Source organism: Lathamus discolor, chromosome 1 (assembly GCF_037157495.1).
Source record: "Lathamus discolor isolate bLatDis1 chromosome 1, bLatDis1.hap1, whole genome shotgun sequence".
NCBI lineage: Eukaryota > Metazoa > Chordata > Aves > Psittaciformes > Psittacidae > Lathamus > Lathamus discolor.
The window spans coordinates 110,251,353-110,276,701 of NC_088884.1; the positions used below are offsets into that span (position 1 = coordinate 110,251,353).

General features: G+C 37.8%; 1 protein-coding gene across 1 annotated transcript in view; it reads left to right on the forward strand.

The window, feature by feature from the left end:
* COL25A1 (collagen type XXV alpha 1 chain) overlaps positions 1-24,775 on the forward strand; it is a 34,089-nt gene extending 9,314 nt beyond the window's left edge. Inside the window, exon 3 of the mRNA XM_065664403.1 lies at positions 24,693-24,775. Within this exon, the coding sequence (XP_065520475.1) occupies positions 24,693-24,721 (29 nt within the window). The 3' untranslated portion in view covers positions 24,722-24,775. The remainder of the gene's footprint in view (positions 1-24,692) is intronic.
* The last annotated feature ends 574 nt before the right edge of the window (positions 24,776-25,349 follow it).

Below are 25,349 nucleotides of genomic sequence, written 5' to 3' on the forward strand. Positions count from 1 at the left end.
CTCCAGTCACCGAGTTTTCATCTAGGTAATGTTCAAGGGCATTACTATGAAAAATACTGTTAAGTGTTCTCTGGAAAGTCTCTATACTGTCAACTTTTCTGCTGCTTTTTATCAAATGCTCCTTTAATGTTTGCACCTTCACTGCTGTATGACTGGTTACTGCCAGCTGAAGGATGACAAATGTTGAGGGCTGTCACTTCAGCTTGACATAGAGGTGGTTAATATACTATTGGTTTCATACCCTCCATCTCTTAGGATAGCTGTCTCAAAATTCAGTCAAAATACTTCCTGACTCATAATTTGGCCCTAGTACAAGGAGATGTGCCCTGTACATATATTCTCAAGCATAAACCAAAGTGGTGTCATTGTTGTGGTGGTCCTTCTGGCAGTGCCAAACTTGAACTCCGCTTTTTTGTGTTCTCTGTCCTGGTGGATGCTTGATAATTGTTTGTGTCAGTTAGTAATATGTAGCTTGGGGAATGGTTTTAGTTGGCACTTACAAATGCAGTGGTATCACAGAAATGGGCTGTGGTGTTTGCTGCAGCTGTGTGTGTCTGTGAAGAAGTCACAGTTCAGTTAGGATCATCTGGCTTATGTTTCCCAAGTGGTTCTTTGGAGTAGGTGCACAGAATACTGATGAACCAGAGGCTGAAAGACAGAGGCATGGCATCAGTTTAAAATGAACCAGTGCTTGGACAGCCATTGTCAATACTTGCTTAGGGTTGGTGTCTTTGTCATGATGACACTCGTGTTTGTAGAAGGCTGGAAATGTTCCTGTATGTGAAGGTGAAGTGTTTTTCCAAGGCAGCACGCATGTGCACTGTATTTCTCCACTGTAGGGAGACTGATCTTTGTGAAGAGAGATTAGTATTTAAGTCTGGCAGTTATAGATTTCACTTTAAGACAGCTTTGCATAATTTCTTGGTTTGACTTCCAGGCTAAGCCACATCCTAATGTGCTGTAGGAGGACTTTCTTTTAGCACATTCAATTAAGAGGCAGCGCATAAGATGTTAGAGTGGCCAGCTAAGAAGCGTGAGCCTTGAAAACTGAACCACCAGCAATAAGGGGGAAATACAGCAAGACTGAAATCCTCACTTTTTTTCACTCTTGAAATTGATTTGCTGTTACAAGGTGGTCTTTTCATGTCTTCCAAACAATTTCAGTCTATTTTAGGATAATAGGGAGAAATTAATCTGTTTTCAGTGTGTATTATAGCAGCTGGAAGATTGGAAACACTCTCAAAAAACCTCTCTCTTAGCAAGTTTAAAGGAATGCACCTTAGAGGAAACATTGTGCACAATGAATTACAGCAGGGACAACTATTGTGACTGTTTTCCTTTACAGGACTGTAAAGGTGGGGTAAAATGTCTTCATATTTGAGTTTTTACATTTGAAAAATTGAGTTTATGTAAATACATTAAACAGAGTGTGCCAAAGGCTTACAAGTACAAAGTGTAAATAATTTTGAAATAAAGTTACTGTCTTGAACAGAAGTCTTTCTTTCCAATGCATTCCTCACCTCTGTTAATTTGGGTAACCACCTCCTCATGCACCATTTTGATCAGTAGTATGGGACATAATCAAATGGAATCTGCTGAAGTGTCATCGCTGGCAGTTGCATGTTCATTTTCTGAGGATAGAGAAATGGGATCTTGTACTGTGCTCTTTCTTCTTCCTTTAGGTTGCTGAGTCATCACACGTGAAAATAGTTACAAAAGCATTAATTTGCAGCTGGAGAAACATTTTGGGAACTTTTTTAAAGGATATTTTTTGTTTAAAGACAAACCAACCCTATAGAATCTTCGTAGTTGAAAAGGTGGGCAATGCCCGCTTAGATCACTTATGCTGGGACAGAAGTAGCTTCTTTTGCTACCACAGTTTCTGATATCCAAACGTTATTTCATTTTGAACTGAAGGTAGTAAAAGTAGCCTTTAATTGGAATTGTGACTGATAGTAATAAGACTTGATAAGTGCGTATGCATTACTTCAGACACATTAAGAATTCCACAGATTTTAACTGAAATCAGTAGCTACTCTGGAATCTGAGAGTTGGGTATAGCCTTGATTGTTTGTCATTTGGTTGTGGGTTTTTTTTGTTTTTGGATCATTGTGCATATCTGTAAGTGCAGCCATTATCATCTACTTTAGCTTTGACATACAGTTTTTACCAAACAAATACTATTTTTTTTATTTATTTGCCATTCAGTTTATCATTTATTCTTTCCAATATCTGAGCAAGAACACTATGTCTATATCTACTAGGAATACAGAATTAGTTTTGTAATACTGTAAGAATTCTGGCTGCACTTGGGGACAGTCTGAACAGTAGAAATTACTAAATGTATTTATCTTTCTGGGAAAACTACATATTCTTATATCTCAATGTATAGTTTGCAGACCCAGTGAGTGTTGTTCTGAGGATTGTTGGTTGTTTAGAAGTGATTAGACAAAGCTACTAAAAATCTTACAGAAATGCTCAAAATATCAGTTCTAAGGGATAAAAAAAATAGATCCATATGTACGGCTGGGCCTTAATTTCCTTACCAGCATGACTGAGTTCTGCCTATGCGCGTGTTTTTCTACTCATATGTTTTAATACGTGCGCAAGAGGTGAAACCTCTGTTCAACTCTTAGTGTGTCTTTTAACTCTGTGGATTATCTCTCCCATTCCCCCCTTCCCTGATACTATGCTTGAAAAGTCACTATTTGCTTAACCCAGATGTTCCCTCCATTTCTTTATGAAGCAATAATTAATGTTTTTCATACCCACTGTACTTTGTAAGTTTCTTTGCTTGCTGTGGTATAAAAAAGTTAAAGATGCCTGTTGGGGCTGTCAAAATCTGGAATAGCCATAGAATCACAGAATATCTCAACTTGGAAGGGACCCATAAGGATCATCACGTCCAACTCCCTGCTCCTCACAGGACTACCTAATACTAAACCATATGACCAAGAGTGCTGTCCAGACACTCCTTGAACTCTGACAGGCTTGATGTCATGACCACTTCCTTGGGCAGCCTGTTCTAGTGACTGACCACTGACTCTTGGTGAAGAACTTTTTTCTAATGTCTAATCTGAACTTCCCCTGATGTGGCTTCATTCCATTTCCTCATGTCCTGTCTCTGGTCACTAGAGACAGGAGATCAGCACTTCCCCTTCCACTGCCCCCCTTGAGGAAGTTGAAGACTGTGATGATGTCTTCAGCCTTCTTTTCTCCAAACTGAACAAGCCAAGCAACCTCAGCAGCTCCTGGTAAGTCTTGTCCTCAAGACCTTTTGCCATCCTAGCTACCTCCCTTTGGGCACAGTTGAATAGTCTGATGTCCTTCTGTTGAGTCACCCAAAACTGCACACAGTACTCAAGATGGGGCTGCACTAATGAAGTGCAGAGTGGGGCAGTCACCTTCCTTCACTAGCTTACTATGCTATGCTTGATGCACTCCAGGACACAGTTAGCTGTTTTGGCTCGTATGCAACTTGCCATCAACCCAAAGCCCCAGATTTCTATCTGCAGGGCTGCTCTCCAGCCTCTTGTCCCTTAATTTCTACATATAACCAGGATTTTCCTCTCCCTGGTCTAGAATCTGGCACTTGCTGCTGTTAAATTTAATACAGTTGGTGATTGCCCAGCTCTCTAGTTTATTCAGGTCTCTCTGTAAGGCCTCTCTACCCTTAAGAGAGTCTATAACTCCTAGTTTAGTATCATCAGCAAACTTAATGTACATTGAATTCCTGCATCCAGATAATTTGTAAAAACATTAAAGGGCTTCGGTCCTAAAATTGAGCCCTGGGAAATCCCAGGTGACTGGCTGCTGATTGGTATAACCCCATTTACTACAACTCTTTGAGCCCAAACCATCAACCAATTGCTCACCCAATGTATTATGGACTTGATTTGTTCCAAAAGCTGTTATTATGATCCCTCCTTGCTTGATCGTGTTGCTGAAAGTCCATCTCTGTTTTCCTGCTTTATGTAGAGCGGGAAGGACAAGAGCTAGGGCCTCTCTTCCAGAGGCATGTCATTTATATGTTTAGCTTAGTAGCCTTGTGAGCACATATTCCCACTGCATGTGTCTTGCAAGTGTTGGATTTTACAGAAAACGATTGGTGAGGCACAACATTATTCTGTTACCATTAATCGTACTTTGAGATGAGCTAATGATGAGTAGTTGTTTAACTTAGTTACTAATAATAGCATTTGGTTAGGGACTAATGCAGTCAGAATTTTTCTGACTCTTGAAGAAAATTCCTGCTGGTTCTAAAGAGCACTTGTTTTCAAATGAAGACAGATATCTCCCCAAATTGTGATCTTTCTTTCAGATGCCCAAGCATTCTCTTTTTGACTGCCTCCAGTGTTCTTTATACTGTGTTGCTCGAGATGGCAAAGAGGGTTACTCACATCTTTGTATTGTATTCAGACACACTAGACTTTTTGTTAGACTGTGATTGGTCTAATCAATCTAAACCATGTGAAGCTGCTGAGTAAAAGTGGCTTGAGGAGGACTTTTTGTGACAGCCATCAGTTTAAAGGCTGGGAGGAATCTGTAGTGATCTGGGGAGAGGTTTGTGGGTGTCCTTTGGACAGATGGTTTTCTTCACTTGAGATCATACAAAATGTACAGTAACACCAGCACTTGCCTACACACCAAGCGAGATTGCCCTGGTGCTTCAGGACGAGAGCATATACTTTTCATAGACATAGCAAGGGGACATTTGCTTGTTGCTACTTTCCTTTCAGCTGCTCTGTTGAGACTAAGACTGCCCTTTTGTAAGGTGTAATAAGGTTCTTGGCAAAACAGCAGGTTCATAAAGGATGTCATTGCATACATATGTAACTTCAGTGTAACTGACCGCCTTTTTCTTTCTGAAAGGAAGGTTAGAACCAGTAGTTCCAAGTCCCCGTTTACATTTTTGTAAAATACAATTAATTTTTTTTTTATCTTGCTGTCAAATTATAGAACTGAACAACATGTCAGATTTTTCCCGTGAAGTTAATTGCATGCTCTTTGATTACCAAAGAAGGTACATAACAAATTAATTTTCCTAAGCATGCTGGAAAATGTAACTACCAATGTGTTTACCAGCAGCAGGCATCTCATGTTCATTTGCATTCATTACATATGCTGCATTTTTCCATTCAATTAATTTTCTTTTTCAGTGCATACAAAGTATGATCTTATGGCATTGGCCTTTTTAGATTCCAAAACTGTGTCTTGGTTTAACTGTGGGGAGAGAATTAATTTCTAATTCGGCTGTTATCTAAGAACAGCTATAATTAGATGGAATTCAGGAGTCTTTTTATCCCTACATGGTATACTTAAAGTTAGTATGGTTTCTGTTTTTGTATTTCTTAAGTGGAACATCTCTTATTGTAGTAAATGACAATGCATTTTAGTGACGATATGTTAATACCACTCTTATTTGCCCATTCGCAGTATGCAGCTGGAGTAAGAGTAAATACAGATCTTACTGGTTTACTTGGTTGACAATAGCTGAATCTGTTTAAAGGAAACAATGGTTTAAATGTTTTCCCCCAAAAGATGAACTGTACGGTTAAAGTGTACTTAGTAGTGTGGTTAGCAATAAGTTCTCTTTGTAATCTGTTCTCATATTTAGTGCGCTTTTCAGTAATTATGGTTTGAAAGCAGTAATTGAGTAATTTGAGTTTGAGCTAGGATTTATGGTTGTGTGTTGTAGGTAAATGAAAATTTTTATTTAAAAAATATCACTGAGTCAATTATTGGTGGAAATTTTGTCAAACAAAAAGAGAACTGGCAAAAAACTCTTAACCCTGAAACTTACAGTATGCTTGTAAAAATCTGGAACTCGAAAAACCTTGGGGCCTTTCCTATTATGAAAGCTGATGGAAAACAGCAGAGAATTTGTCTGCGAACCAATACCTCTATGATTTTTTTCTGAAATGCTAGTTTATAAAAAGTCCAAGCAAACCAAAACTAAAAAAGCAACCTTTTTTTACAGGGAAGATTTTCATTAAAGAATAGATAAATGACTGAGCAAACCAGGAGATAGGCTATAGGCAAAAAAGTGTGTCTCAGTGCTGCACTGCGTTTCTAGATGCTTGTGGTCTTAAAGGCTATCGAGGAAAAGCAGAAATAGAAAGCTAAGGGTTCTGTTAGTGTTTTCTTCTAGCCTTTTTAGAGAAATCATTGCTCATTTTATCCAAATGTGTCTCCTTAAGGTAAAAGGAAAAACAGCTCCTTGCAGCTAACTTTGTGAAATGTTATCTTATTTCCATTAATATGGAGTTAATTGTGTTTTTCTCTGGAGGCTTGAACTTGTATTACTTGATTTGATGGAAATATATTCATGTGACTTGAATGAGAACTTTATCAAGTTGTAATATTTCATATGATGAAGTCCTTCACAGGATTCTTGAAGTACAGAACAGTTATTGAAAAAATATTGGCCTTTATTCATTGGTGTCTCTTGCTTTTTGTTGCTGGATGGAAACAAAGTAGATATATAGGAATTATCTTGCTGATGAATCCAGCGTTAAGATTTTACATATTTAACAGTTGGAGACAGAATGCTGCTCGTACCAAAATACTTTATTTTCAAGGGTTATGAATCTGTTTTGCATAGTAAAGTATGGGTTGTTGCTGGGCTGCCTTTCCAGTGTGTTGCACTCATTCTAAACATTAAACAGCTTAAAATAGCTCAGTGTATTCTTCCTGATGGACCTGTGATACTCTACACTTCTTAGACTGACCTTGATTTTGATTTAAAAACTGTATTTGTTTAAACTGATTATAGTTAAAATATATGGAAAACAGTGACTTTTTCAAAGTGAATTCTATACTTTCCATACTTGTGTTTTGTTAGCAGATGAGAGTATTTTTTGAATTTCTGATTGGCAGCGTCGTAAAGCACGGTAGTAAGTGGAAAACAAAGCTGTATTCAGTGTAAAGTTCCCTTCTCTCTGCCTCCCACCAGGAATCACTGTCAATAATAAAGCTTTTGAGGAAGCGTCTCTGATGAATCAAGAGGCAGAACATGCCATTTGCACTTCTGTTGTTTATCTGGTTTCTAGGGAGATTCTTCTTTGCATGTAGAGATATCTGTTGAGATGTAAAGATATGTGGGCCGGAAAGAAAGCCTTAGTTAATAAGGTGAGACATTTCTAAGTTAACATTTTTCTTGCCCATTAAAATCACCATTGGACTGCATTTTCTAGAAAGGTGCAAGTTCCCCAAATAGATGTATATTGCTGTTGGTGGCATGTGTTAATAGGATAGGTATTACATATATATGAGGTGTTAGGTCCTTAGCTACTTATTTGCATGTGCAGCTGTATTGGTGCAGCCCTGTCCATGTATATATGCTTATGGAATATGAATTCTTTGGCTTTAAGAATTTAGATTAGCACTTAAATCTCCCGTTGTCACATCCAAATTTACAAATTTCCCCTGCCTTCCGTTAGTTTCGAAGCACTTTAAATAAATAAATAAATGAGTCTTATTAATGTAACAAATGTAGCCTGGATCATATCTCATTTATTGCTGATGTCCATCAAAGTTGGCTTTTTCCTTTTTTCCACTTAAGTAAATGAAAAATTAGCAGTTTGCGTGGGTTTGCATAGTCCTTCATTTTTCCACTGGATTTCTTAACATCATTTAAATACCTGGGCTTGTAACTGTATTAAGGTTCAGTTTCTGGAGATCTGAGGGATTCTCATAAGCAAATGATGACAAGTGAGCAACTTACTATTTTATGGTAATATTCTAGGTATTTACAGTTACTTAGAAATTAGTAAAGTGAGTTACTTCAGGATAAATTTGTTCTCTTTAAGTCAATGATACTTTTAAAACTACATTTTCTCTGCATGTTGCTTGTTTTTATGAATTGTTTGCCCACGGTACTAGAACTACCAAAAAAAAGAGCACCTCCCACGCCTTATGTATCATATTCTCACCAGAATAATTTGTCATGATTTGCATGTTTTAACTCATCTGCACATTTGTTTTAGCAGTCTAGCACTGCTTTGATTGTTGCTTTGACAGATGAGCTAGTGAGAAGTGTTTTAATTACATGTTTAAGGATTGAAATTGAAAGACATTTTATCTTTCAATCTTCCACTGTTGCTTTCTGTATGTCTTAGTTTCTGGAACAACCTGGGAAGATTAGCAGGTATGTTTGAGCACAGAACTTAAATTCAGATGTCTTGCAATTGAAAGGTTTTCAAGAATCCTGAAGTGGAGAAATAATCTGATAGGAAATAGGATACAGTTGAATAATGCTGAGAAAAGTATACTTGGGATGTAAATAAGCTTGCTGTACAGACATTGACAAAGTAGCTATTCTGAAGAAATTTCTGGGATTGATAGTCAATCACAAGCTGAGCATAAGTCAAGTGTTACACTCATGTGAAAAATGAAATAGCTCTTCCACTCTGAATTGGTAAGGTATCGCTTGTGAAATTTTGTCTAGTTCTGGGAATCATTTAAATATAAACATTGCTCAGATGAGAAGAGTCCAGAGCAGAGCTACAACAGCCATCAGAAGAATGTTTTTCTGTCTGTAGATACAGGGGAGTTTGAGAATTGGAGTGGTTTGAATTAGAGCAGTTCTAACTGAAGGGAGGAGTAAAAGTTAACTGCAGAAAAAAGAAGGTGAAAAAGTGAACTGTGTGCTTATTTCTTGTCTTTGCAGAATAGTGTAAGCAGTGGAACTCATTCTATTTGATGGTTATAGCAACTCCATCACAAGATGTTTGAAGAACAGACTTGTAAATACCCATCAGGATTGATATCAGTAACTTGTGCCCTTACTTTAGGGAAGTAGTCTAGATGATCTTTGGAAATCAATTCCAGTGTTCCTTGTCAGTTGCTCAGATGTTAAATGCCCTGCAAGTTAAACATTGATTCATATCTTGTGCTAGGTAACATTGCTTCATTAACTTCTTTCATAGATACCCTGGGTTTTGGAAGCCTAGGGTTTGTTTGCTGCCATCGTTACACTTGAATTTAACTTGAAAGATAGACTGCCTGTAGGTACAAGTGTAACATTGCTAGCAATCAGAAATGTGTAATTATTTTCTCCCAAGATCAGAAAGGAGAAACATAACTCAAAAAATGGGGCTAAGAATTACTGCTTATGCTTGAAAGATGCTGAGAAGGTAACAGATTTCTCTTCTCCAGCTTTGTTGTTGCGTAGAATGGTAGAATGGAAATACTGTGCTTAAATGATTTTATTTCAAGAAGTTCGTAGCTTTTAAAGTTGAAGGGTAGTTTTTTTAATTGCCAAGATAAAACTTAAGAAAATAAACTCTACTGCTAACATGATCTGGGGGCCAGGGGCTTGCTTTCTGGGTGTGTAACTCTTCTAGTGGCTTAGTGACTAAATTTTGTAGACCTGCTTGCCAGTGTTTGGTTTCCTTCTATTTGGCATGGATGTGATTGGGGTTTTGTGTAGGGGTGTTTTTTTTTTTTTTTTAATTTTAGGGTTTTTTTTCCCTTTTTGGGGGGGTCATAAGAATTTTTATTTTGTTTTCAGTGAGTCTGTGTGTATCTTTGATATTTTTACATGTAAGTCAAGCAAGTACGGCTCTGGTAAGTACTTGGTTGCCAGACTGTCAAGTGAAAGAAAGCAAATATGCCACAGGAGATACGAGAATTTCATAGTGCTTTTTCTCTTGTGCTGACTGACTCAATATGTTACAGTAGTGTTTGGAGATATTGTGAGGTTTGTTTTTTTTTCTTGGCACAGTGTAAATGGAAATTGTGATCATTGATACAGGAGATGCACTTCTGTTTCTAAAATAAACAATAAAATATTGTAATAAGAGTTAGTGTAGAATGTACCTCTAAATCCTCAGTACTTCTGAAATTGTTAGGAAATATGCTTAGGGAAAGCTTGGAAAAGCCATCTTATGGGTGCACAGAACCTGCAATGGGTCTGTTGTATTTCATTATTTGTCTTTCACCACAAACCTTCTTTACCTTTTTTGTTATTCATAAATTAATTTACTTTAGTGGGAATCTCTTGCAAGATTTAACATGATCTGATTTGGTTTTCCTCATTTCTTCTCATGTCTTCCTCAAAGGTTTAAGAAGTTGGCATGGCTAGCTAAATGCTGGAATGGTGGAGGAATGCTCCTTAGGTTCAGAAAGACCAAGGGCCTCACAGTAAGGGGAGCCTCTATTTGGTTTGAGCCAGTTTGATCAAGCTTGGTGCTTTCTGTGCCTTTTATGAAAAAAGGTTGCAGTCAAAAACAGTACTGTTGGCATCGTTTCTGTATATATGAAGTGGCAGCAGTGATTAAACAAACATGACTTTAAAGAATGGCTCAATTCTGAAAACTGACTTGCAAAATTAACACCTTCATTGACTGTCTGCTCCGTATGTTTATGAAGACAAGATGTATAATTGACTGAAGTGACAAAAAATATGATTATTCCTAGCCCTGTCAACAGCAGGGTAAGCTGGCTACTATTTCTCCTTAGGCATCATCAGAATTGCTACATGAGTTACATGGCCAATCATCCTCACCTATGCTCACCCTCATAAGCTCATGTTGCAGAGGTCTTTGCCAAAGAAGTGACTGATTATGGTTTGACCTACACAAGCTTTATGGCAATAGTGTGCGTGAAAATAGGAATGATCTTGTTTGGTGTGGTGGCTTTTCTCTTTAAATAGGTTATAAAATGATTTTTCTTTTTTTTTTCTTTTTTTTTTTTTTTTTCCCTTAACCACCTCTGTAGCAGATCTGCATAAAAGCAGACTGGATATAAATAAATATATGTGTAAATCAGAAACAAAACTGTGAATATTACTGTCAGCAGTGAACACACACTAATTTTTCACCAAAACACACCTGCAGCCTCCAGTAATTTGCTTCTTGGAGTAGTGTTCAGGTAGATATGATCCCTTTAGTGGTGGGCATTTAGAGATAACCATCTAAACTGGTACCCAAAACTGTAACTTGATATTACTTTCACCCAAAATAAGCTGTTCAGAGGCAGTTGATGACTGCTAAAACTTGGTATTTGTCAATCAGCCAGCACATGGGCTAATATTTTTGAGAAATTGTACTTACATTGCTGCTGCAAACTCTAGGGATCAGGATATCCCTTTAAACTAAATAGCGCTCTTTGTGAACATACAAAATGAAGCACTAAGACAGGTGTCTCAGTGGCAGTCAAATTTCAGACCTGAGAAATATATTTAGGGATTTCACTGACAATCTGCAGTTTGAAAGCTAGATGCCAATTTCTAGATTAGCAAGTTCTTGATGGAGTTAGAACTTTGTTGCTGCTAATGATTATGCCATTGTTATTTATGCCTGTAAATAAAGGTTTTAAACATGAAAAGAAATGAAGCTTCAGAGGTAGCTTTGGGGACTCCATCCTCAGAGGAGTAAATCCAGGATGGTGGGCGGGCCCTTGCAGGACCCTGCTGTTTCTCTCATGGGTTTGGTTTGCTTTTCAAAGGAGACAACTGTATATATTACACTAATTGATATATTTTAATAAGAGGAACTGTATTCCCACTAGTTCCTCTGAATTAAAGCCCTTCCTGATAACCTTGGACAAAAGAAATGCTGTAAACGTTTTTATTACAAGTGATTTTGTATACTCGCAGGGCTTTTTTTTGGGGTCTCTTTACCTCTTTTTCTCTCAAGAGTAAGATTAACGTTTCTGAAAGAGAAGGCCTCCGTTTGGCCTCATTAGGTTTGCTTTTTGGCCTTTGCACCCCTGTGGTGATGGGAAACTTGTCTGTAATCTTTAGGGGATTTGTTAATGTGAATGGGAAAAAGAGGAAATGTCTTTGTGATATAGATTAATTCAAATGGGGTATGGCTATTTTTCTTTTATGAAAGTGCAAAGGTGCATAAAAATTGTGTGAATATGTCAATTAGGGGCCTGTTGCTTGTAACCAGTGGATTCTAGCCTAGCCTTAAGATTTAAGCAATTTAACTTTTTAGAAGAGTGATATAAAGGCATATCTTAGAACAGCACTTGTTACTTAATTTGATCTTAGAAATGTGAGTCTAAAATAGCAAACATCTTAATTATGTTGTAATGATATTGAAAATGTAAGTAATGATTTTCATTAAGTTGATTTTGAGAAGGTTTCTTAACTGTTTTGGCATCTTTTTAGGGGTTGTTTTCTTTTTTTGTTCTTGTTTATTCCTTTTTATACAGAGCAGAATGTTGATGGTATTTAGTGAATTTTAAAGAATGCAGCAGCTACTTGATCACTTGAAAGCAAAGCAGTTTCTCACATTGTACCTGTGCAGTGCCAAGGAAAATTTCACATATCATCAGTAATTTTTTGGGTTAGGAAATCTTGGTTACTTTAACATCTTTATAATTTCCCAAGGTCTGGACAATTCTGAAACCCTAGAAATGTTGCAGTTATATTGTGTAGCAATTGGCAGCAGTCAACTGGAAAGTTTGCTCATTTCAGTGTATATTATGTCAAAAAAACCCAACAAACCACAAACCCACACCAAGCACCTACACCATGCAACAGCACCATTACACATCTTCAGCTTTTCTTAATTTGCAAGTATATCATTATAACACTAAAAAATCTTCTAACCCTTGTAACTATAATTGGCAATAAGCTACTGAGAGGAGTTTTGAAAGAACAGTTCTAACTGCTTGCAAATGTAGGAATATTGTCTTAGGAGAGATATGGCATATCCACATACAGTACTGAATTGTGCTATTCCAAATTCAGTTTACATTACTAAAAAGTTCTTAAGGTGATATTTCTTATATAAAGCAGATTGCAATAGTGATCCAACAAGTGATATATAGGTATAGTCTTATGCGTAATGTGTTTATTCCTTTCAGTACTACCGTAGTGCTTAGGAACTCTGCTAGGGCCAAGATTTTGTTGCCCCAAGTATTGTAGAAAGAAAATGGGGAAGTAAGGGAAGGGTGAGGCAGTCTTCACTCCTGACAGATTACAATTTTAAATGTGAGGTAACAGGAAAAGGTAAGTTTAATACAGGCTCAAGAGAAGAATATGTAAATGGTGTGGCAATACCAGTTAGTGTAGAGGGCAATCATTTGATCAAGTTATCACAATAAGTACTATGAAGTTGTTTTATTTGATTATCTTGCCTTGTAGCAGGAAAACAGACTTTAAGAGAGATAAAAAGGAAGCTTTACAGACCTTTGAAACTGCCCTACAAAATGGGAAGGACAGGATTGGGAAAACTATTTTGAAAGGTGTAGCTTTGAAAACTGGAAAAAACAAAAGTGGGCAGACACTGCTATTTGCTGTTTATACATCGAGACTGATGCTTTGGAGATGAGATTCCTGGAAATGTGGAAGAACTTGAAGGTAAACATTGATCCATTAGGGGAAAAAAGTGCCAATAGAGATGGAGAGAGAAGAGATTTAGGCATAGAGATCCTCACATCTGGCTTGAATCCAAGATGATGTGCAAACTATGTTCCCGAATGACCAGGAATTTATTCACTGCTTTTGAGTAGGGAGGCATGGGAAGAAATCTTGTGATGGAAAGATTGTGATGTCTCTTTTTATGCTGAACATAACACTGAGTTATTAGGGTAACTTACTATTGAATTGAGAAATAAGACATAGCTAGGCAGATGCTAGATATTATCACTGGACTCCAAATTTACTTTAATATGGACTTCTCCATCTTAGTCATACTATTGAACTGGGAAAGTTGGAGCCTACTTAGACAAAATGCATGGAAACAGTAAGGACCAAAGAAAGAAAACAGGGACTCCCTCAGCCAGCCTGGCTTAAGGTGATACAAATATTTTAGCATCCTTTGAATTGAACCTTGTTGTTTTAGTGTTGTCTCCCTGTAACAGATGAGTGCTTTATTTTATTCAGTTTCATGGTTTTGGTTTGTACAAGATTTATATTTTCATAATATTCATGAGTTTTAACTGAATACGATAAAGTTACTATTTTCTGCATAGCTCCTATATAGCCAATAATTTTTATGCAAGTAGGAGACTTGGAATTTTAAATAGTAAGAGAGGGTTGAATTTCTGAAGCTGTTCAGGAGCCTGGGCTTAATTGAAAAGAGTAGTGGGCACTGAAATCAAAGTGTGAGTCTTTGCTATGGTGCTGTGTATCATACATCTTGCCTTACAAACACATACATGCGCGCACACTTGAGTGCTTTGTTAAACTAGGGCCAAGACATAATACGGTAGGAGCCAAGTATCTGTTTTGTCATCAAATATATAAAGAATACACTCACAGTTTCCCTCAACAGCCTCATGAGTGACTGAAAATTGCTGTTCCATTGGCAGTGATACTGTGGCTGTAGTGCAGTCCAGTTGTACCATGTTTAATTATAGAAGTATCAAGCCAAGAGCATTTAGTCTAGACTTTGAGCACTTTGGAGTCTCTCACTTATTTTACTTAAAATATTGGAATTGGTCAAACAAAAAATAGCTCAATTTTCTTGGAGATCCATATCTTCACAGAGTATCGTTAGGCCTTAAAAACTCTGGTTATTCAAAGTAGGTACTGGCATGTAACCGGGGTCTGCTGAAACGAGTAAATCTCAGACCTCTCAATCTTACTGACATTGCTCAAATTGAAAATGTCAAATATGTCACCGTGTAAGCATGATGCAGGAGCATGAAACTTTAACTATATTTCTTAAAAAATGAGTTAACAAGTGATGGGATTTGCTTGGAATTACGATGAAGTCCTATTGCTGTTCAAGACCATAATGAATCATCAGTTTGTTTGCTGAATATTCGCACATCCTTCATGCAACACAGACAACATGATTTGCCCTGAAACAGTAAAAGACATTTATTATTTGAAGATAAAATGCACTTCAGAGGATGAGGCACAGTGATGAATAAGCACATGACTTCAAAATAGTATTTCAAGGCCTGATTTTGTCAAGCAGTTGCAGAAGAAGAAAGGTTTGGGTTTGTGCGTTTTGGGTGGGTTTTTCTGTTTTGGGGTTTTTTTTTGGTGCTGATCTGGCTTAGCTTTGCAGTGGAACTGCAGTACATTTCACTCATTAAACCTGGGCTGTAGAATTCTCAGAGTGGGTGGAATAAGAGGATTTGAGAAAACTATAAAGTGTTATCCACCCCCTGCAGACCTCAGATCCTGTATTTATTGCAAGCAGTATTAAAAGCCTCTGAAAAGCACTTTCTGTAGGAAAATGAAGTTACTATAAAACCTTTTGTGAAGATTCATGTAATTTTTTTTTCCTGACTAGGAAACAGTCTGATGGTTTAAACTCCCCAATTTCACTCCAAACCTGATTTGATAAAGAATGTGATTTGATTTCTGAGGTGAGTTTTGTGAGAATCTGAGCAAATGTGTATTTTCAGCACAAGGTGGTAGCTGCAGCTGAGACTTTTCATTTGCTTGCTTAAGCAGAAATTTGAACCCAGACTCTGGGTTTGGACCCTGGTGAATTAACTCGCCCCAATCTGAAACAAACTGGCACAATTTTAAGGACCTGACATGATTATAAAGAAACCCAAGCGAGCACAGAATTTCTAGGAATTGCTACCAGCATTTCATTACACCCGAAGTGAGCAGTAGCTTCTGATGTTATGCTGGCAGGATTTTTCCAAAGCTGCTTTACAAGAATATTTTCATCTACCTAAACAAAACGTCTCTATTTTCATCCTATGGGATGAGAAGTTTACATTAGTGGTAGGGATAGTAAGAAAGACTGCTGTGAAAACAGTCTAACAAAGGAAGAGACGCTAAAGGGGAAAGATTATGACAAAGGTTTCTAGTCTTGTGATCTGTGCATGTTCTGCTTCATTCTGCTGCTTTTGGTGAAAGGCGCTTAAAATCAATCGTGATAGCAAGAAAGTTTAACATGCTGTTTGTTCCTAGATGTAATGGCTGTTCCAGTGCTAGGGGTCATCCCAGATTTCTCATAGCTCTTGAAATGTCTCAACATAATCAGATACGTTGGAACATGTTCCTCCACAACTTGTGTTTGCTTCAAAGCAACAAAATGTATTGCCGGAAAACTGTTTGCCTTTTTAGTTCACTCTGAAGTAACTGATGACAGGTCCTGTAAAAGGCACCCTACTGAAAACCTCCCTCAGCTAATACAGTTACCTTAAACTAGAAGGATTCACTTGGAATAGTGCCGCAGAGAACCAGACATGCGGTGTATAGGACTAGTCCATTGATCCCAGTTCCAGAACTGTATAATCTTATTTTCAAAAGTAGGATATGTTAAAGTTAACTCCCCACGCTTGTTTGTCTGGTATGGTTACTAAATTTGATACTGTTTAGAGATAAAATTGCTACTTCTGGAGACAAAAAGGAAAACGTATATTACTGGTTTTAATTCCACCTAAGTCTCACAGGTGATGAGGCATACCAACAAGCAGGTGTTCTGCACAACTAAATTGGTGTCATCAATACCTGATGCACTAGCTTATGCGCCTCCTAGAATATTAATTACAATAATTACTCAGATGCATGGAATTTACAAGTTTATATTGCTTTTACAAATCTCAGGGCTGTTTTTGTGAAAGTTGATAAAAAGCAGGTAAGCATGCCTCTTCAGCGGAGTTATTCATAGCAGTCTGGAAAAGTGTTAAAATTGAACCTTGTATGTAACAGTGGGTATGACTGGCTGTAATAAAGGGGGCACTCAAAGTTAAGGGGAGGAGGGGATACAATCACAGTGCCTGCTCAGAGGTTAAAAGAAAATTAAAAGCCAAAGTAAAAAAGTTTCCCCCCCCCTTCAGCATAACTACTCCTGAGCATTGTCCATAGTACCGCTGCTGACTGGTGTGATTGCAAAAAGGCACTGAGTGATCTGATTTTGCAAAAAAACCCACTAATCAAGACATGTTGTATCTTTCTCTCTGCGTGTGTATGTATGTTTCTGTATTGCCTGTTAGCGAAGAATAGTACTGTTGTTCCTCAGAAGTCACGTGAACTTTGGAGGGGGAAGTAAGTCCGTTACTGGCAGACTTTTTTGAAACAGCATGTCAGTTCTGTAAGTGGATTTGCTGTGATTCTTATTGCCCATACTAGTACTATAGCTTTTCTACTGGTTCCAGATGTCTAAAATACAATATAGGATGGGAGAAGGGAAGAGTATAATGAAAAACTTCTGGATTTCCGTATCATAGACAATTGCTGTAATTTCGCAAAGAAAGTTTGCAGAAGCGCATTTGGTATTTAATGGAAATGCAGTTATTTGATTAGATCTCCTCAAGGAATATAGATTAAAAAAAGCTAATTCTAGAATTTCAGTGTGAACCATATAAATACTACTGGACAGTTTGCCCCTAAAAGTAACTTGCTTCATATATAAAAGAGATAGACTGTAGGTCAAAAATTGTAGTGTAGCTGTAAATGCACCTGAAAGGATTCCTGAACTATATAACCATTGAGAAAGCTGATGACAGTTACCTTCTTCCCTCTGCCCCAGTTCTTCTTCCCTAACACCCCAGGAAAAGGTGTTTAGAATCAGTTTTGGCCTGTCACTAATGAATTTAAAATTCCAAGCAATTTGAAAGACGTACTCATATATCAGATGCTGAATGCGTCCACCTAATGTGTTTAAATACATTTTTTGGGTTTGTTTTATCATTTTATTAAAAAAACCCCACAACAAACACAACAGAAAAACCCCAAAACATCCTCCTCTCCCTCTCCCACCCACAAAAAGATAAAAATAGAAAGAGGGGTCCTTACTAAATAGAGGTTATCCTCAGAGCACCAGGCTCAAAGCATAATATATCGGTCATACTGATAGAGGAAACTGCTCAGGCTATCGTATTGAAGGCATGTTTGATACCTACCGCTCAGTTTATTTTCTTGCTTTTATACTTTTTTTTCTAAGGACAGATGTTGTTCCTTTATACTAAAGTGAATTGAGAATAACCCCCCGAGTTCCATCTGGTCTAATTCAGAGATGATTAGCTTAATTCTCATCTGATTGCAGGTAACTGCTAATTGTCCCTGGTGCACAGAAAGGTGCAATAATTTCTGCTGTCATTTCTGCATCTGTAACTTTGGAATATTGCCGTGTGTGTCGACAACATGAGTCTGCTTGTTTACGAAAGACCAGGATTGAGCCAAATAAACACACTTCAGGAACACTGCTGATCGGTAAATATTTAGATTAACCTGGGCCTGCCTGTAGAACAAGACAAGCCCATCAGTTTCCACACCAGTCAGGCTCAGTATTAAAGCAAATTCAAATGTACGTTTACTAAAGAAAAGCTAAACTGAATTGTAAAAGCAACTATGGCAACTGATCAACTATGTGGAGAGCAGGGAAAAAGTTACTTTTAAAAAGCTTATGATCCCTGAGAACCACATACTTTATTTCACTGTCTCTGAAGATAGATCTACTTATGAATTGGTTTAAGTTTTAATAATAGATGTAGGCACACAAAATATCGTGTGTGAACTCCTCGGCTTCTTTATTCAAGTAAAATCATAATTGTATAATTGTGTGGGACACTTCATGGGTGTTTTATATCATGGATTAACATTTCATATTTTTAATTGGGGGAGGGGAAGAAAATGTCTTTCTGTGTGACTGCAGTGCACCTTAATGGCTTTAAAATGCTAAAATAGAACTTGAAAGTGTTCTTAATGGTTGGCTGGTTTACTTTTTAATTGCATTTTGGACAGGGAGAAAGTTTGTCTTTGAATTCAACTGTGAGACAGCTTTCAAGTTAAGTTAAAAAAGGAGCATTTTTGAAATTAAGACTGCATGACTGTCTACCATGATTTTGACAATGAGGCTGGCTTAGGTGATACAACTTTTTATATTGGATTTAAAGGGTATAATGCACAAAAAGCCCAAGTGATGCTATGAAAAAAATGAATCGGTTGCCCAGGGAGGTTGTGAGTGCTCCATCCCTGGCGGTGTTCAAGGCCAGGTTGGATGAAGCCTTGTGTGGGGTGGTTTAGTGTGAGGTGTCCTTGCCCATGGCAGGGGGTTTGGAACTAGATGATCTTGAGGTCCTTTCCAACCCTAACTATTCTATGATTCTATTCTATAAAACTGCAAGTTGCTTGCTTCGAAAATGATTTGCCTGTAAATGGGATGCTTTTTTTTCTTAAGAAATGTGTTCTGAGATGTTTGAATGATCAAGCAGGCTTTCAAAACACTTTGTCCCAGCAAATGAAGGAGCTGGATTATAGGGTGTCTTTCAGATCAGTTTGGATGAGATGTTTCCTACCTTTGATAGAAAGAAGGGACTGTAGGAGGTGATGCAAATTCAAATGCAGATTATTATTCTAATCATCTCCAGTGGTCTGTGTGCTCTCAAAACAGAGTCTTTGGAAAAAATGCACAGTTTAAATACTTTTCTTAATGATGTAGCATGCAGTAAAATAGCTGTAGTCTGTCTTCATTAGCATTCTGTGTATTAAGCATGAATTTCATTCTCTTGACTAATGTGACTCCTGGGATTTTCCTTTATACTTGTTGGTTTTACACTTCAAAAGTGGTACGAGTCCCAAAACTATTTCAGAAAGCAAATTGATTGTCAGTATTCTCCCTGGAGAGGAGAAATGGAGCTCCTTGTTGTAAGAAGTAGCATGGGGGTGGAGGGCGTAGGGAAGACAATAAAAAATAATACAAAAATCCCTTAATATCGTTGGTTGGATGTTCTGCTTGATTGTTTTCAGTACTGACAGTCACTTCAATACCTATTTTTGATTATGACATGCATTATATCAGGTTGAGATGTATGAATTTTCTTCCTGAAAGTGTATGGTAAAGTATCTCCTATCTTAGTAGAGGACACATGAAATGCAGTGCATGTAATTCAGGAGGAGCCCGTGGCTAATGCTCATGTTTGCAAGGGGACCAGCAGAGGAGGTAGGACCTTCATTCTGCTGCTGTGATACTAAACTGTCAGTGATGAATTTTTTTTTCTGGTGTTTGGCCCAAGTGGGAAGCAGAATAACTGTTTATCAAGCTTCAAGCAGTTTGTGACAGCCAAAGGCCCAGTGAGAATGATCTGATGAAACCACTGGAGTTCTGTCATATAAGGTTTTGTAGGAAATAGCTCTAGGGATGCTGTTAAAGGTTATTGAGTTATGCTGGTGTGGTCAGGTCACTCACTATGACTTTGTAAATGCAGAATTTCAACCCTAATAATGAAAAGAATATCCATCTGCAAAAAAGACACCAAATACAATAATTAAGAAATATGTGCTTAGTCGTTAACCTTGTAAGTTCCCTTTCTAACTGTATTTTGTTTTCTTTCTATATGCTTTGTGGGAGTTTGGAAAGAAAGGTTACTTCTGTAGCTTGTTGCATAACCTTTGCATAAAAAAGAATTTTCCCAGCAAGTTCCTTGCCCTTATAGAAAAATCTACTAGACAGAAAAAAAGAGGTTTCAACTCTTGAAAGGAAATGGGCAGTTTGAACCATGAAGGAATGAATGTGTTCAGGCCATCAAAGGGTACTTAAAGACAGTCTCTAAATCACCAGGAAAGCAAGTAATTCTTTGGATCTTGGGGTAGTGGGAGTCTGAATTTCAGGTGCCACTATTCAGGGCCTCAAGTGGGAAAGCTGTATCCTTTTAAGAAAGGAGGAAAAAAACATTAAAGTTTATGCTGTAATTAGGCATCAAGGATTGCACCGAACTCCTTTACTAGAAGATCATATTGTTGTTTCCATGAAAAATCAGTGGCTAATATATGTTGTGTATATTTGATGATTGCAGAAACTCAATTATCTTTTAAATCTTATTATGAATCATTTTTTTTCATCAGTTAGAAGTGTAATGATCAGAGAAATCTAGACAACACTAAATCGTATTTATTCTGACATCAGTTAAAAGCACTCAACTGTACTTTTTCATGGGAAGGAGAATTGAGGAGAAAATAACTAAGCAGGCCAATCATTCTCCAGGTTATCATCTGATAAATAATGATGAATTATCAGGCATGTTAATATCTGAGTTCGTGTCTCCGCTTTCAATAAGTACAAGCATCCAGAAACTCGGTCAGTTTTTGGCAAACAAGGAGAAAGTGTTCATCTTGGTTGTTTACTTTAAATTTTTAGTTGGGGCAGTTGCTCACCAGAATACAAAAAAAGCTTTAATATTGACTTAAGTAGAGATGTACTGAAAACTAAGTAACGTTTTCCGTGCAAATGCATGTAGGGAAGCAGTTGCTGAGCACTTCAAGAGCATTGTTGGGAAGAGACTGAAGAACTCCCAGGGTATTTGGTATGTTTGCAAGTCATATGTGTGTTAATTTCTATGCTCCAGAAGTGCCATAAATTCGCTTCATAAATTTATGTTGTGTTTAATCTTTTCCTGACACCTGCAGCAGGAAGGAATTTGAGATTTTTCTTACCTATACATGTACGTGCTCTCATAGCGGTCTCTCAACTTGCTTTCCCTTATCTTTTTTTTCCCTTTCCCCTTTTGTTTTCTAATCTTTTGCTTGCACACCCATTTTTATGTAATGGAGTTGTCGGAACAATTGCAACAAAGGCAGATTACTTCATGTACTTTTTTTTGTGATACTAAAATAAAATACTGCTAGAGCAGAGTTCAGTTTCTGACTGGCTGATGGATGTTCCTTTTTATACAAATACAGAATTACGCAGCAGGGAAACAAATTAGAAGAACAAAGTTTAAATGAGTGACGATACACATATAAATCTGTGTGTAAACATGGTATTTTCTATTCACGTCCTTTTTGTTGGAGGGTTGTTTTTCTGTTCTTTCGAAGGATCCAGGCAAACCAGCTGTTTTACAGTTGGTATTTAGGATTATTTATTGAACCAGTCATGCTGGTTCTTTTTGGTACACATATGCAGATATCTGCCAAGTCTCATTTGACTGTGTATTATGGAGACCATTTTTAAAATGGAGCGAGGTCCTTGCCTGTCCTGAAGCCATTTAATAGTGTTCCTGGCAATGACGAGGAAACCTGTGGCCATCTTTGGCAAGTAAACATAGATTTCCCTGGGGATGTATGCAGAACTACACTTCATAGAATCATAGAATGGTTTGGGTTGGAAGGGATCTTAAAGATCTTCTAGTACCACATCCCACCACCTTTCACTAGACCAGGTTGCTCAAAGCCGCATCCAAACTGAACACTGCCAAGGATGGGGCATCACAGCTTCACTAAGCAGCCTGTGGCAGTGCCTCACCACCCTCGCAGGGAACAATTTCTTCCTAACATCTAATCTATACTTACCCTCTTTCAGTTTAAAGGCATTATCCTTTGGCCCATAACGATATGCCCTTTTAAAAGTCCCTCTCCAGATTTCTTGTAGGTCGCCTTTAGGCACCGGAAGCTGCTCTAAGGTTTCCCCTGAGCCTTCTCTTCCACAGGCAGAACAAGCTGAACTCTTTTAGTCTGTCTTCACAGGAGAGATGCTTCAGCCCTCTGACCACCTTCATGTCCTCCTCTGGACTTTCTGCAACAGGTCCACCTCCTTATGTTAGTATATGCCACCTTAATGTTAGTTGGAGCAACCTGTCCATATAGGCATTGGGGAAACCTCCACTGTTAGCTTCAAGATTTGTGATAGAGCATTGTAAATCACTCAAAACCCGATTTCCAAACTCTGGCATGGTAAACGATTTACTTTCTGGCTGTATAATATAGTTTGTGTATGTTTCTGTAGCATTTAACAACATTGTGGTTCTCATGATTTTCTAGGTAAGGATGTATGTTTTGGTGTAAGGGGGAAATTTCACACATGCCATAAAGGTAATTCAGTGGGACAGGATGATATTCCATTTCCAATTCACGCATAATCTTACAAAACGTTTCCTGTTGTTTTTAGTTTTGGTTGTAAGTTATTAATAACTTTATACCTGTGTTTGTGCAAAAGTAAAGCACTACTTGTAAAAACCTAGCTAGAAATAAGACTGAAAATCCACACTGACTTCTAAAAGGTTTATTGGTTGACTATGCTTCGAGTTACTGAGCTGTACGGATGGAACTCTTCTTTGGCTGTTTACAAGAAAAGCAGATTGATATGTGACAAATGTGTTGCAAAGATGTATGGTATCCCATTTAGGTGCTTTGAGAAATGACATCACTTTTACGAAATGTGGTGTGCTTGAGAGAAGAAGCAAGACTGCTAGCAATACTGCAGGCAGAAAGCGTTTGTTGTCTGCATTTGTTAGTCTCTTTTTGCAGAGATGAAACAGCTCGAAGGAGAGGGATATAACAATGGAAAGGAATAGATACTTCTTTATGTGATGATGTGTTTTTATGCGAAACTTTATTTTTGGGGAGTTAAGGTACTATGGAAACTCAGTAAAATTCTTAAAGAAGACTTGTGAGTGCAACAGGAACTTTAGGGGATAAATTAAAGATATTGACGTACCTGTCTGGGGGTGAGATCTGGGTTACTGGGGTTTCACTAACACTGCTTCAGCAACGGTTTCAAACTGTCTCCTGTGCTGTAAATTAGAAACTCCTTTATTTTAATTAAGACCATCTGGGAGCTCAAAGGGGCTGAAGGTTGGGGAAAGCACTGAGGTGCATGGAGTATTTGTAGCTGCTGGTTTTCAAGGAAAGAACCTTTCTCTACAGAACAGCATGCTGAATAGAAAGAAATGATGAAATGTTATTTTGCAGTCAGTGTTTTTAAATGTTCCTATAGTATTAGAAAAGGCGAATAAGCAAATTGACTGTATTTGGGGAGAATATTGCATATATGTGCATATTGCCTTTAGGTGGTGAATAATTGAAATTTAGACTTCATTCTAAGCAGTACTAATAGAGTACAGGACAGTGCAAAAGGCTGTAGATATTTTCAACACCTGCACTTCAAAAAGTGTAAAATTCCAAAATGAAGTCGGTTCATGTTAAACCAAAGGCAGTGTTTGTTTTTTGTGTGTTTCAAGACGACAAGGTAAAAGCGATGCTTCTTTTGACATGAAGTATTTTACCCGACTAGAGCCAGAATACTTCAGTTTGGATGCTGTGGCCAAGTGGATGCGGATGGAGATTTAAACTGCCGGGAAGGCATCTCTTTTCCTCTGATAGCTTGAGCTTTGTTCTAGTTGTCCTGGATGTGCTAGGTGGAGCCCAGATTTCCCACATATCCACAGTGGTCTGACTGAGCTATTGGGTAAAGAGGGAACAATTCCAGCCTCTGAGTGAGGTTTTATGACACTAGTTCTTAGTTTGTTTTTCCCCAGATGAAATTAGTCAGTGAACTTGACCTGGATGCATTAATCCTTTTAAGTTGGCTGAAACTACATGTTTACTGAAGAAAACCGTGCTTGCTTGAGCCAAATGCCCTTGTCCTTGTTGCAAATGGAGAAAAAGAGAGAATAGCTCAATAAAATTGTCACAGCTTCATAAGGTCAGGTACAGTATTTTTGCCATCCTGTTAGGAGGAGGAATTAAATTGAACAGCCTCTTATCTGAATTTCTCACACAAATTCTCATAGTGTATCTAATGCTGAAAGCACTGTACTGTTGAGAGCTAATTTTCTTTATTTAGGTTCAGTAGTTTGCTTATCCTGCTACAGCTGATAACCTCACACAGTAACTTGAGCCTTGATAAGTGGGACAGGAAGTATTTTAAGTCCTGTGGATATGAAGGATGATAGTGTTGCTCTGTTTCATGTTGGTTTAGTAATGGAGAATTTATTTTGGTTTTAAAGTAAGTATTAACAACACACTGAGTTTGCAGTTGAGGATTGTCTCTATGTGTGCATGTGCACATGTGTGACTTAAAGATTGTTCTTTTTTTTTACAGATATCAAATTCTCAGCTAAGAGGAGTTGAAATACATTCAACTGTAATGGTCCTATGCTGATATAAATCAGCCGAACTTTTGCCCCTCAAATCACTGGCTATTTAGCTCATATTCCCCTAATATGTAGTCTGAACTTATCGTTTGATTAATGATGCCACAAAATTCGCAGGTGCACTTGGGTGTTTGCATGTGTCAGTTTGATGGGTAGATACAAGGTTACAAGAACTGATGTGCAGATGTATGGTCTTTATGAATGTGTACAGCACGTATGTGTGTGTCCCTGGAGCCATATAGAAAATATGAGTCTGTGATATGTGAAACAAAAAGGTAGAGGCTGACCTCCTCATTACATCACACAACCAGACACATTCATGATGTAATGCCTTGTTCCTTCTAGCACTGTGAAGATCATACATATTTCTGTTCTCCCTTCATTTGAAATTAACTTACAGACTTTTAAAGCCTTTTATATGTAGTCTAGTGCATATTTTCCTCTGCTAGATGAATGAAAATCAAGTTAACTCTGCAGAAGTCTGTGGCACAAGTAGGAGCAGAGGATGGATCTCAGTGAACTCTTTCTCTCTGGAGCTGCATCACCTTCTTTAAGAATAGGGGCAGGTACAGATGCTGCAATTATCAAGAGAATCCTAGAGGAAG